The sequence below is a fragment of the Penicillium bovifimosum genome (assembly GCF_028826915.1).
Source record: "Penicillium bovifimosum strain IBT 22155 chromosome Unknown utg000005l_segment0_segment0, whole genome shotgun sequence".
Lineage (NCBI taxonomy): Eukaryota > Fungi > Ascomycota > Eurotiomycetes > Eurotiales > Aspergillaceae > Penicillium > Penicillium bovifimosum.
The window spans coordinates 648,061-660,914 of NW_026622714.1; the positions used below are offsets into that span (position 1 = coordinate 648,061).

The window sequence follows — 12,854 nt, forward strand, 5'->3', positions numbered from 1 at the left end:
CCCGGCATGGCCTGGATCACCTACAACAGAAGACACCCTTCAAAGATTTGGTATAGCTTCGGAGTTCGAAAGTCAAAATTACAGATTTCCATCTATCGCATACAAGCCCACTTGTGGGATGAGAAATAACTGGCATTAGCTCCGCTGGCTTTTTCCATGCCCCCTTTCCCCGCGGTAAATGCCCAACATCCTTTCAACCATTTACTCGTCGTCCTCCTCCTCCTTGGCAGCAATATAACGGTGCTTGATGTCCTTCCATTGGCGCTAAAAGGCGAGAAACAGTCAGCTTGGGGGTGCTCGGATATTGAAGAGGGCCCCATCGGGGATAGACGGAGTTCACATACGCCCTGGTTCCAGCTATCCCAGATCTTGTTGGAGGTCACGTCAAAGCCACTGAATTGAATTTGTATCGTCAGTTGTCTGTGTAAAGAGTACAACGTGTATGTCATGCACGCGGACGGGATGTAACGCACAGCTCGAAAGCGAAAGCACCAGCAAAAGCAGTGGTCAGGAGAACAGTGTTCTTGCGGATGAAGGTCCTAAACGCAGCGAAGAGTGCCTCGGTTAGATTCCAGTTGAATAATTATGGTCGCGATCATAGGACCGGGGGTAGGGAGACATGCGAGTAGATGATGTTTGCGAGCTGTCATGCGAGAGGTCAGTCAGTATTGGCCATAACGGCGTGGAAAGAGCAGCAAGGGGATGGTAGAGACATACGCCAGCCATTGTGAGAGATTGGGGTGTTTACACACAACCTGAATGAGTGGAATTGACAGGAGGATGGGGCGACGAGGATTGAAGTTGTGAGGTTGAAGTTGCTGAAGGTTGAATCTGCGGGAATTGCCGGTCCGCTGATTGGCCGAGCCTCCGGCCTTCCGCACTCAACTTTCAATTGTCCGCATTGTTTTTCTCAGCTTCAGAGACAACACTCAAGGTCTTGGAGCTTGACTCTCGGGTCAAAGCAGATTTTGCGACATCTCTCACTCAATTACCAAATTGACTTCCGCCTCCTCGCACTTTTACCACCCGATCACCGAATCTTCTACATCTCCCTCTTATCATACATATTTGAGCTCAACTGCGACGCACCCTCTCAATTCCTCCGAGAGATTCCTCAGTTCGAAGCTCGAGTCACATTTCCAGTCTCATCTACTCACTCACATCCATTCGACCACAATCTCCACACATCCCACCTGATGGAGCCCAACGTCGCCCGATCCGGCATCACCACCGATGTCCAAACCGGTGAACGCTATATCCCCGCCTCGGTACGCCCCGATGGTTCCAGACGCAAGGAGATTCGAGTACGCCCCGGCTATAAGCCTCCCGAGGACGTCGAAGTCTACAAGGCCCGGGCAGCCGCAGCGCGGAAGTCCCGCGCTAATGGCGGGGTGCCAGGTGCAGAGCCCTTGAGCAGCGGGGACGACAAGACAAAGACCGCATCGAAAACCACTCCCACCACTCCCACCGCAAATACCTTCATTACGGCCGCCAGCAACAAAAACGCCAAGCGTCGCGAGGCGAGGCGGGCTTCGAAGACCGACGAGGCCGCTCCCAGGACCGAGGGTAAGGCTTTCGAGTCCGATAACTGGCGTGCCCCTGCCCCCGCACCAGCCCTGAAGAAGGAAGAACCGGTTGCCGAAGAAGCTGTTGATCCAGAAGTCGAGAAGGAGAAGAAGGCCCGTAACCTCAAGAAGAAGCTGCGGCAAGCGCGCGAACTTCGAGACAAGAAGCAGCAGGGAGAGGCACTGCTGCCTGAACAGCTCGCTAAGGTCATCAAGATTCAGGAGCTTGTTCGGCAGCTGGATCTACTGGGCTTTGATCAGAACGGTTACAAGAAGCTGGACTCCTAATAGACCGGTCGAGAATTCGCGGTTCTTTCAAACACCTGGCCACACCTGGCCAGTCACTATGACCCTGCATCAGGTTAAATTATGTGCCAAAGTGCATGGCTGCAATCCATGCTTCCCGCAGGTGTCTATGACATTTGTTGGCTCCTAGCAGACCACCAATCTGTCCCACATCGTCATTGGGGTTGAGCACCGCATAGAAACATATCCAGGGCTGTGGTGAAGCTGCCCCAACCATCCGGCCCTCCTACCTGTCAGGAAATTCTGGATCCTGTTACGATGTACCGGTATTGCCCAATCATCGGCGTTTCGTCTGCTGCTTTCATCATTGCACCTCGGGCACGCCCATCCACGGATGACCCCGAACCGGGATAACCATTGAGCAGGGCAATGGATCTGAGCAAAGGATCAGAACCACATTTTGGGGACCCAGCATGGGTAGGTCGCAGCCCTGGATCAGACATAGAATAGAAAATAGAACCCGACCAGCTCTAAAAGTTGATTTCCAGACTCTAGTCTTCATAGTTAGATCACCATAGTATTACAAATATACAATTACTGTACATGACTGGGACCTTTCATCGTGTACACCACCGTAGCATAGGCAGCAAAACCACACGAGAGAGCCATCCAGCATTAGATTTTGGAATCCACCAAACGAATAGGGGACATGACAATGCCACCTTTGAGAGCCCATTCGTCATAGTGATATGGAACCCAGGGGCGCCAGTCATTGAACTCGCCACTGAGCTGATGGGTCCCCATGCCGTATGTAGCAGACAGGATACCCTGCCTGACACAGTCGCCCACACCGACGCCATTATACCAACTACCCGCAAGGACAAGCGACCCGTCGAATTCATCGCGCACCGTCTTTGAGAGACGGTACATGCGACCCAGATGGCCGACTGTATGCTGGGGAATAGCATTCTCCTGGAGACGACTTCGCGCCACAGTCGGGGTATCTGTGATATTCATGTGTCTCCTGAGCATTTCACGGGCCATTTTCACGGCCGTGTCGTGATCTGGATACTCTTCGAAACCGTCCCAATAATGACCGCCGAGCATGACGGTGAGTTTCGTGCCACGTGCGGAATCTTGGCGGATGGTACCCGCCGAGGAATCTGTGCTATTGCCTACACTCGAGGACGAGGCAAAGATGACACCAAGGCCGCATTCCGGGTTCTGTTCGTAGGGGATCGAGCGCGGTATGAGGTATCCGAAGCCGTCTTCCACGGGTAGAAGGTCAGGATCTGAGTAATAGAGATTTACAACCATGACCGTCACGGCATAATTCTGCTTTTGTAGTAAGTGTGGGGTAAAGCCTGGTTCCTTCATATTCAACTCCATCACTCTGTCTCGGATACGTCGTTTTGGGTTTTGCATGGCTTTGCCAAGTGCGGCTGGCGGGATCGTGGAAATGATATGCTTAGACTCATACCAGGATTTGCCGTTGAGCCTCATCTTTAAGTCGTCAGCATCAGTCTTCTGACTAAAGAGATATCACATACCGCCGTTTTGTTATCTCTTAAAGCCACCATAGTGTCGACTTCTGTATTCAATATGATCGTCACTTTCTTGTTGGCTTTCAACGAAGCGACCAGTCCTTCAACAAGTTGACCAACACCTCTCTTGAAGGTGAAAGTACTTGCTTCCGCCGCGAGAATCTCCAGGTCATGCTGACGCCGCACTAACTCAGGCCCCGCGGATATGGCATCTACGGCCATGAAATCATCCATTCTCCTGATCTTCTTTCTGGAGAATGCCCGAGAGAGCAGGGATGCCGTAACTCCGCCAGAAACGAACCCACCGACGCCCCCAATGCCTCCTTCAAGATTGCGGACGGAACCCAGCAGTGTCTGAGCACTCAACTGGTCAATATCTCCTGCATAGACCCCGTGGAATATCGCAGAAACAAGATTATCTGCAACGTCAGGACCAAAGCGACGCCCGATAAAGTCCGCAACGGACTCATCCTCCGCCCATTGAGTGGGGTGCCGAGGTGGAGCAAAGATATCCTTCACTATCCCCGATAGAAATTTGTTAAATAGTGGTTCTTTCATTGTATTCAAGAAATTGTCAAAGTTTTCCCCAAACGATAGTGAGGGCTTCGGCGCCGGTATGCGAACGAGGTGGTCCGGATAGTAAATGTAGCGATTCTGGGCTGCAGGGCTCGATTTGGGGGTGACAATGAGCTCATTGTATAAGCCTAGATTGGTTGCCTTTAAAAAGTTAGTATATGAAGTCCTTTCACCAATGGCGATGTGCACACGAGGAATGTTCACCAGGTAAAGCAAAGGAAGTGACTCTGGCACTGAACTCTTCAATGTGCGCGGCCCATATTCGAACACAACATTTCCACCATCGACGGGAATTGTTTCCGAGTCAATCCAGCCACCTAGCCGGTTTGATTTCTCAACGAGGACGACACTGGTGCAGTTGGGGTTCTGCGACAATTGCCAGGCGGATGTGAGGCCTGTGATACCACCACCGAGTACAAAGGCCTGGAAGCCTCTGCGTTGTTGGGCATGGAGAAGGGAGTTCAATTGCTTTTGCCCTGGTCGTAGCGCTTTAGAGGCACATTTTGGCAGCATCTCTCCTGGTTGGAGGTCAGACTTGTTTACGCTTGGTTGGAGAAACGGAGGTTATGGCCCAGGTCCACTTGACGGAATCTTCCGTCATTACTTAGGCGGTCAGCTGCAGTTGGAGGCCTGGACTGGCCCCGGGGGCATGAATGGTCAGGGCCCAGTCTGGTCTCGAAGTATACTAGTAAAAGAATATTATGGTTACGTGCAATGGTTTATGAGAAATTCGCGGATTTGTCTTCGCCTTGGTATTATTGTTCTGCAGAATCAGCGGGGAATCTATGAACGAAACAGATAAAAAACAAAAAAAAGCAAATGCATAACGAGTCTCAACGCCATTCCCTCCAGCCATTGCTCGGTCATGATCAAAAATTGGATTGTACATAGTATCGTCCGCAGTGAAAGCGGAATCTTGAAATGGGAATATTTTCGGCATGAGCGGACTGTGAGATGTCGGCTCATGTTAGGCGGAGTCACGCGAGCAACTCATTGCTTTGGGCGTTCTCCTCAGCGCCCGGCTTGATGAATTCCTGGGGTCCGTCCCCATCCGCAACGAATTTGCGTTCGCTCACATGCTCACCAGTGCGTGGTGTCCACACCTTGTCGGGAATAGAACCACGCTGACCCTCAGCATGCTTGTAAGGACACTTAGGGTTCATACAAGGGTTGAATTTGCACGCGATTTCCATGTGTGTGAATTTGCACCCTTCGACAGTGCAATCTGCTCCATTGCGGCAGACAGGCATGCTCGGGTGTTTGAAGTGACAATTGGGATTGGTGCAGTTGGGGAAGAATCGGCACATGGCCTCTGCCTGGTGGGCAGATCGCACTGCTGGTGAAGGGTGTCGGCCAGTGCATTTCTTGTTCTTGCAAGCTGCACCATATGAGCAAGTATCGGTGGGATCAATTGAAATGCCTTCGGGGGCAGCTGGTGACTGGTGGGCGAAGGGGCAATCCTGGCGTGTGCATCGTTGGTTGAATCGGCACACGCTGTCTGGGTTGCTCTCGTCTTGAGCACCACCCATGGTGCTGTCCATATCAACATCTCCTCCGTCTCCGGCCCTTGTCTTGTTTTGATTGCGCTTTCCACCGCGTTGACCTCCTCGTTCAACTCGATTGAAAAGCGACCGATTCTGTCCATTCTGGAAAGCAGGATTCACGGCAGGCGGCATGAAGCCAGGCATGATTTGAGACATCATACGAGCCTGTTCTTCCAGCATTGACATGAGTTGCATCTGGTTTTCGGGACTCATCTGCATCATGGGGTTGCCTTGCGCTTGCATTCCCATACCACGACCTCCACGACCGTTTTGCTGGCCGCCTCTCATTTGATTCCGGCCGTTCTGACCAATGCGCCCGTTTCCTTGCCCTCGCACACGATGCAAAGCTGCGTCCGAACCACGATCCAAGTTCCTATTTATTTGATTTAACATTCTTCCCTTTCCGCCTCTGGCATTGCGCATCGCTTTCGGTCCGGTGGGGCTATCGGATGGGGACTGGTTAGCCTGTGATAAGAGTGAGCAGAATGATTGGAAACTTACATTGAGTCATTACTGGCGTCACCCATCTCGGCATCCGGGTTGTTGGCTTCTCCAGAAGAAGGGGCAGATGACGGGGTCGAGGTGTCGAAATCCATCGCTGTCGGATTCAACTGACCAGTGGTGGTACCAGTTGAGGCTGGAGCAACTCCATTGATTTGTTGATCTAGAATTTCGACTTGAGAGAAAAGCCATCGTGAAAACTCAAGGGCTGCAGTATCGCCTTCCTCCAGGCCAAGGAAGTCGTTGGAGAGTTCGGTGGCAATTTGTTCTTGGGTCTTGCCATTGACCAGCATGAGAACGATGTAGTCGATGAGTGGAGATTCTTGGCCATCGCTCCAACCCATCTCCACCAACTTTGGCTGGATTACATTTGCGACACCCTGCGCAAGAGCCGTGTTCGGAATGATTTGAGGAAGCATGGTGAAGGTGGTCGTAGAGGAAGCAGTGGCGGATGAGTGAGAGGTCACAAAGAGATGAGGACTGATAAAAGAATGATTTCTGCGCCACCCGATAAAGGCGGGATCTGATCTGCTGGGCGCGCCTGATAAGAAAGCTGCAATGACAACGGCGATGGGTAGGAAAGTGGCAAATAGGTGAAATTGAGAGACCAGAAACCAGTACTGAGAGAGGAGATAAAGCTTTTGACAAGCTGATGAGGTGAAGCTAATGACCCGATGATGGATGTTTGATGGATCACGTGCCTGGGGCGGGAAGGCGGTGGGGTGGCGCAGTACTCCAGCAGAAACAGCCAGTTAACCTGACTCCTGAGTAGTATCAATTTTGAATGGAAATGTTTGGTTTCAGATTAGATGAGACAGATACCTATCCATACGGGATATGGCAAGATTTACTAAGAGTAAAGAGAAAAGGTTGGAGTTCACAGCTGCTACAGAATGTCCTATGTCTCTACAAAACGGGTTGTTCACGTGATTAGTTGGTGAGTTATCTTGTCACCGTTCTTGTGAGTTCTCCAGCTTGCTGTGAGCCTGAAACCTTGGCATGGCGACTTCAAGGCTTCATTGAGACAAGTTGACAGCATAGCCATAGGAAGCCTGGCTGCCTGAAAGGGCCTGTCAGGTGACAATCCAAACAATCTGATTACTAATTTCTAGGCCTTCAACTCTTGAAGCCTGAGGCCAATCTGGACCTCAGGCATACACCATGGCCTTAGGCGTTCACACCTTTCACAGTACATATGTCTTATTTAAACTGATTAGTGAACTACTAGTCATGCACCCCAGAGGCCCGGGGACTTGGATGCATGTTAATGATTCATGTGGCTGCAAGACAAAACATAATTCGCCGATCCTCCGTCTCGGACCTGGGAATCATGTGCAAACCCTTGTGAGTCTTGTCTTGCCGAGGTGTCATACGGTCATACCTCCCCCATGCGACAACTTCCCCAGATCATGGGTATCCCCACACCAATCGCTCAGTGTGAAACCGAGTTTACACTTTCAGATCCTCATGAAAATCCCCCAGATCCCCCGCCTAGCCTAGCCCGAGATTTTCATGCTGCACAAGTGGACCAATCCCAATACAACAAGAGCAGATTATAGACCAAAATGATGGCATGCGATGCGGGGGCTCGCAAGAACGGCTCGTTTAGGTGTACCCCAATCCTTGTTTGGGAGACCATGGGCGCAGATCAGTGGATTGGCACGCTGCCAAATCGTGTGCACATCATCTTGTGTCAGACCTTATTCTAGCCTGACATCTTGTTCTCTATATAATAGTCCGAAGGTGCCCATCTTGGGACCCAAATACAGACTAAATCCAACTCGGACCAGTCTAACGGCACCATGATTGAAGACCTCGTGGCAGGCTTGACGCCTGGTCGGGCGTCACTGTATCTCCTTGGACTGTTCGTTACATTCTGCGTCTTCCGCAAGTTCCAGGCCTCAGCAAAAATTGCTCGTCTCGGCGCGAGAGCCCCCAAGATCCCTTTCCGTCTTCCATATGCACTCGACTGGCTCTACAAGACCTATGAAGCCAATCAAGCGCACGAGGACATGGCTTGGTGGGATGAGTCCATCAAGACAGCGGGTGGCAAGACGGATGCGAAGACAGCTGAACTCGACGCCGGTATTTCTACTCGCATGATCATCACCAAGGACCCGGAGAACATCAAGGCTATCCTCACTGGACAGTTCGCGGACTACGGAAAAGGCGAGACCTTCCACCAGGAGTGGAAAGAGTTCCTCGGCGACAGTATCTTTGCCACGGACGGCGAGCTCTGGTCTCGCTCTCGTCAGCTCATTCGCCCCATGTTCGTGCGAGACCGCATCGTCGACACAGAAATCTTCGAGAAGCATGTCCAGAAACTCATCGCGCATCTCAGCGGCAGCAAATCTCCCAGCGGCGGCAAGGTGGTGGACGTTTCATCCCTTTTCTTCCGGTATACCCTCGACGCAGTGACAGACTACCTGCTCGGCCAAGGCACAGACAGTTTGGAAAACCCCCAGACCAGTTTCGCCGAAGCATTCAGATATGTGCAGCGCCGCCAAGCAGAGCTTTTCCGTTTCGGGTGAGTTGCCCTTCTATGCAATACCAGCACAAGATGACTTTGTACCTTCACCGAACTTGATCTAACATGCGATCCCAACACAGAGTCTTTGCCTCCGTCATGTCCCGCACCGAATTCCGCAAGAATCTCAAGATCATGGAGCAGTTCCTCCAACCCTTCATCGACACGGTCCTCAAGCTCTCCGCCGCTGATCTCGACGAGAAGCTATCCAAGCGCGAAACCTTCCTCGACGCCCTCGCCCGCTTCACCCGTGACCCACGCATCCTGCGCGATCAACTCGTTGCTGTCCTCCTCGCCGGCCGCGACACAACAGCCGGAACACTCTCCTTCTGCCTCTTCGAACTCTCCCGCAACCCCGAAGTCGTCGTCAAATTGCGCGAGGAAATCGGCAGCAGACTCGGGCTTGGACCCGATGGCCGCAAACCCACCTACCCGGACCTGAAGGAAATGAAGTACCTCAACGCAGTGCTGAACGAGACAATGCGTCTCTACCCCGCGGTTCCCTTCAACGTGCGCTACTCGCTCAAGGACACGACTCTGCCTCGCGGCGGTGGTCCGGACGGACAGTCGCGTGTTGGTGTGCTTGCAGACTCGCGGGTTGCTTACTCGACCATGCTGATGCAGCGGGATCCGGACCTGTATGATGGACCTGAGTCGAAGAACTATATCGATCCTGGGAAATGGGTTCCCGATAGGTGGACTTCGGGCTGGTCGCCGAAGCCTTGGCAATTCATTCCGTTCAACGGTGGGCCTAGAATTTGCATTGGGCAGCAGTTTGCTACGGTTGAGATGGGATACACTCTCATTCGGATTCTGCAGACTTATGATCGGGTTCTTCCGATCCCGGCTGCTGGTAAGACTAAGATTGAGGATCCTGTTCTCAACTGTGAGGTTACTCTCAGCCCTGGCCAGGAATTCAATTGCGTTTTCCTCAAGGAGGGTGAGGAGGCTGCGCGATGAGCTTCTTAGGATGGAAATAGGCTGAATATGGAAGGATATCATTTGAAATTGGACACGAATTTATGACCTGCCTTCAGGTTTTGGAATAGGGAGGAATCAATTTTATCTTTGCCTTTGAAGGCTATGCTCATTCTTGTCCGTCCTCAGTAGAGACACACAGTATGTTACAAGGCTCTTATCCAAGCATTAGATACAATATCCCCAGATATGACCAAACCAAGAAGGATACTATCAGTACATATTGGGCTTATGTTTCCTTAACTTCTTGAGCCTCTGCAAGATCTCCACCTTACGCAGTTCCAAGAGCAAATCCTCTTCATCTGCATCTTCCAGATCACCTAGCACAGTCACCATTGCCGTCTGCGCGGTTGGAAGATGAATTTCCTTGATTGAACAAGACACACTCTTGGCAGTCGTGGTGAATGCAGCAGGGCTTTTGACCAGTTCAGAGGTTACCGCATGCTCTGCCTCATGTAACGTCTTCTCTGGAGGGGGATCATGACTTTCCATCCGCACCGTGGTCACATTATTCGGAACATGGACCTCTCGTTCCTCGTCGAACTTGGCATCCACCCAGCCCCTGCACATTTTCACAGCCTTCTCCCATTGAGCGAACTTCGCGGCGCTTTCTTGTCGAGACACTTGAGGCTCGAAAACCGCACCACCAACGCGATTGATATCTCGAAGCTCAGCAAAGTTCCGCCAGAGTCCCACAGCAAGGCCTGCTGCGATTGCTGCTCCGAGAGCTGTGGTCTCCCGCATTTTGGGCCGGTAGACGGGCATGGAGATCAAGTCTGCCTGGGTCTGGTTCCAGATTAGATATGGTAAATACCAGAGTTGCCGCTGTCAAAGGAAGTATGCCGCACCTGCATTGCCAAGTCTGAGTTGCTCATGCCACCATCTACAGCTAGCTCCGAGAGCGTATGGCCACTGTCTTTCTCCATTGCGTCCAAGATGGCTTTGGTCTGAAAACAGGTTGCTTCTAAGGTTGCGCGTGCGATGTGACCCTTCTTGGTGTATTGGGTGATTCCGACTGCGTACAGCGTCAGACACATAGTCCAGTCCAATTCTTGAAGTTGAAGAAAGTTGAAGACACTCACACATTGTACCCTTGGCATCATCAATCCAATAAGGTGCAAAAAGACCACTGAAAGCAGTGACAAACACACAGCCCCCATTATCCTCCACCGAGTGAGCAAGATCATTAACCTCCCGAGCCTCCTGAAAGAACTCCAAGTTATTCTGCAAGAATTTGACCCCAGACCCAGCAACAGCAATACTCCCCTCAAGCGCATAAACCGGCCTCTCACCAAAATGATACGCAACCGTAGCCAGTAGCCCATGCTTCGAGAAAACCGGCCTCTCCCCAACATTATACAACAAGAAGCACCCCGTCCCATACGTATTCTTCGCCATACCCGGCGAAAACCCCTTCTGCCCAACCAATGCAGCAGACTGATCCCCCAAACAGCCCATAATCGGCACATTCTTCAGCGGGCCCGACGCAACAACCCCATATGCCTTCGAATCCGACGAAGGCACAATCCTCGGCAAATGAACCCTCCCCTTAATCCCAAAGAAATCGAGCAATGTCTCATCATACTGCAATGTCTCTAGATTCACAAACATTGTCCGCGACGCATTCGTCGAATCCGAGACAAAGACGTTGGCTGCTGCGCCACCGTTCAAACGGTATACGAGCCAGGCATCGACGGTGCCAAACGCCAACGTGCCGCGGTCAAATGCATCTTTTACTCTGGGGACTTGCGCGAGCATCCAGAGGAGCTTTGTTGCAGACGAGTAGGTTGATAGCGGGAGGCCGCAGAGGGTCTGGAGCTGTTCTGCACCTGGCCTCTGTTTCAGCTCCGCGACTATGGATTGGGAGCGGGTGTCGGTCCAGACAATGGCGTTGTGGAGGTGTTCGCCGGTCTCATGGTCCCAGACTATGGTTGTTTCGCGTTGGTTGGTTATTCCAATGCTTTTGATGGAACTTCGGGAGTGGCCTTGGGCTTCGAGGTTTGAGACGGCTTCTGAGATGCAGGTTTCTACTGAAGATACGAGTTCGAGGGGGTCGTGTTCGTGCCACCTAGATCGGTATCAGGTGTGAGCCTCTGTCTTTGTTGGGCTCGGACTTACCCTGGGTGTGGATAGATTTGGTTGAACTCAACTTGGTGTGATGCTACTGGCTCGCCCTCACGGTTGAATATTAGGAATCTGGTGCTGGTTGTGCCTTGGTCAATTGATCCGACGAATGTCTCTGAGGACTGCATGATTACAGATAGTAGGAGCTCTACGGGATGAGAAGGAAGATAGGTTCTACTTGCTCATGATATTGAAAAAGTGCAAAGGACGAAAACAACTAGGGGACCTCGTCCTCATAAATACGAACTATTGCAATAGCTTCATAGTCACACAGCGGGGTGCTTCGGGGAGGGGGTCCGCCGCGAGGAGGGATTGGTGGGATAAATGGTCAGACGTCAGGGAAGTTAGAACGGGCTGTGTGACGAGACATCGTATTGGCTGTAGGAGTTCATGCTTCGGTTGGCGTAGAAGAAGCCAAGAAGCCAGTCAATACCGTAGAAGACTATGACTGTGTTCTGTCACTTCTGTGTCAATGAGGAAAAGATTTCCTGAACGTTCTTCGTATTCCGACTTCCCCCCCCCCCCCCGACAACCCTTCTAACCCCTGTCAAACATCGACTCCCTGCATACTGTGGAGTACGTGGAGATAGATCAGCAGACGATGGACGACTCGGCTGAGTTGACGAAGTCAAAGTGACAGATCTGAAGTGGAGAATTGCGCACTGACTCTTATTCTGCCATCAACAACAGACGTCTGACGGTCTGACCATCCTGACCCCCTAAAGTCTTTGGTCTAGACGGCAACTATGTGACTGGCTAGAATTGCAATTCCGTCTGCAGAATTATCTTGGCTACATAGTACATGCACTTCGGTGAATACAGTCACCAGTGCATGGCATCATGCTTTTAACTATGATAACCGACAAGTACAACTACCACCACACCCAGAGACCAGAGTCAAATCCGGAGTCCCCGGTCTTGATACTACCTCCAGAGCAGATGGTCACACGGCCAGCGGTCAATTGTGCCACTGCCGACGAGAAGCGGGGAGTGAGCGAGATACTACCCTCAGTATCAGCCTGGGGGTAGACAGCCGGGCTCTATCCGCTATCCGCCACTCTCATCTCCCTGGGAGAAAACAACCATCTTCATCCAAGTGACACAGTCTAGACATTCCAGAAAAAGGAAATTTCAATCAGGCCTGCATGTGAGGTCTGGCACCCGACGAGTTGGACGATGAGTAACAGAAGATACGGAAGCTTCTCCTACAGCCGTCGCAAATACCGGTAAGCGAGAACTATACACGGAC

General features: G+C 51.7%; 6 protein-coding genes across 6 annotated transcripts; 2 read left to right on the plus strand and 4 right to left on the minus strand.

The window, feature by feature from the left end:
* Positions 1-201: 201 nt before the first annotated feature.
* Positions 202-726, minus strand: N7515_005409 (cytochrome b-c1 complex subunit 9; the record flags this gene model as incomplete). Its single annotated transcript, XM_056666153.1, has 5 exons — positions 202-264; positions 345-393; positions 474-559; positions 605-643; positions 718-726. 5 exons carry the CDS (start codon positions 724-726, stop codon positions 202-204), a joined length of 246 nt encoding a protein of 81 aa, XP_056519749.1.
* Positions 727-1,196: 470 nt separating this feature from the next.
* Positions 1,197-1,853, plus strand: N7515_005410 (putative RNA binding protein Pym; the record flags this gene model as incomplete). Its single annotated transcript, XM_056666154.1, has 1 exon — positions 1,197-1,853. The coding sequence occupies one exon, from the start codon at positions 1,197-1,199 to the stop codon at positions 1,851-1,853; it is 657 nt and encodes a 218-aa protein (XP_056519750.1).
* A 633-nt stretch (positions 1,854-2,486) lies between these two features.
* On the minus strand, positions 2,487-4,871 carry hem14 (oxygen-dependent protoporphyrinogen oxidase; the record flags this gene model as incomplete). Its single annotated transcript, XM_056666155.1, has 3 exons — positions 2,487-3,314; positions 3,362-4,475; positions 4,618-4,871. 3 exons carry the CDS (start codon positions 4,869-4,871, stop codon positions 2,487-2,489), a joined length of 2,196 nt encoding a protein of 731 aa, XP_056519751.1.
* A 37-nt stretch (positions 4,872-4,908) lies between these two features.
* On the minus strand, positions 4,909-6,395 carry N7515_005412 (mRNA-binding protein NAB2; the record flags this gene model as incomplete). The annotated part of the gene is made up of 2 exons (XM_056666156.1): positions 4,909-5,917; positions 5,977-6,395. The coding sequence occupies 2 exons, from the start codon at positions 6,393-6,395 to the stop codon at positions 4,909-4,911; spliced, it is 1,428 nt and encodes a 475-aa protein (XP_056519752.1).
* Positions 6,396-7,778: 1,383 nt separating this feature from the next.
* On the plus strand, positions 7,779-9,463 carry N7515_005413 (cytochrome P450; the record flags this gene model as incomplete). The annotated part of the gene is made up of 2 exons (XM_056666157.1): positions 7,779-8,503; positions 8,587-9,463. The coding sequence occupies 2 exons, from the start codon at positions 7,779-7,781 to the stop codon at positions 9,461-9,463; spliced, it is 1,602 nt and encodes a 533-aa protein (XP_056519753.1).
* Positions 9,464-9,694: 231 nt separating this feature from the next.
* On the minus strand, positions 9,695-11,733 carry N7515_005414 (glycerol kinase; the record flags this gene model as incomplete). The annotated part of the gene is made up of 4 exons (XM_056666158.1): positions 9,695-10,267; positions 10,330-10,496; positions 10,564-11,549; positions 11,600-11,733. The coding sequence occupies 4 exons, from the start codon at positions 11,731-11,733 to the stop codon at positions 9,695-9,697; spliced, it is 1,860 nt and encodes a 619-aa protein (XP_056519754.1).
* Between the last annotated feature and the right edge of the window lie 1,121 nt (positions 11,734-12,854).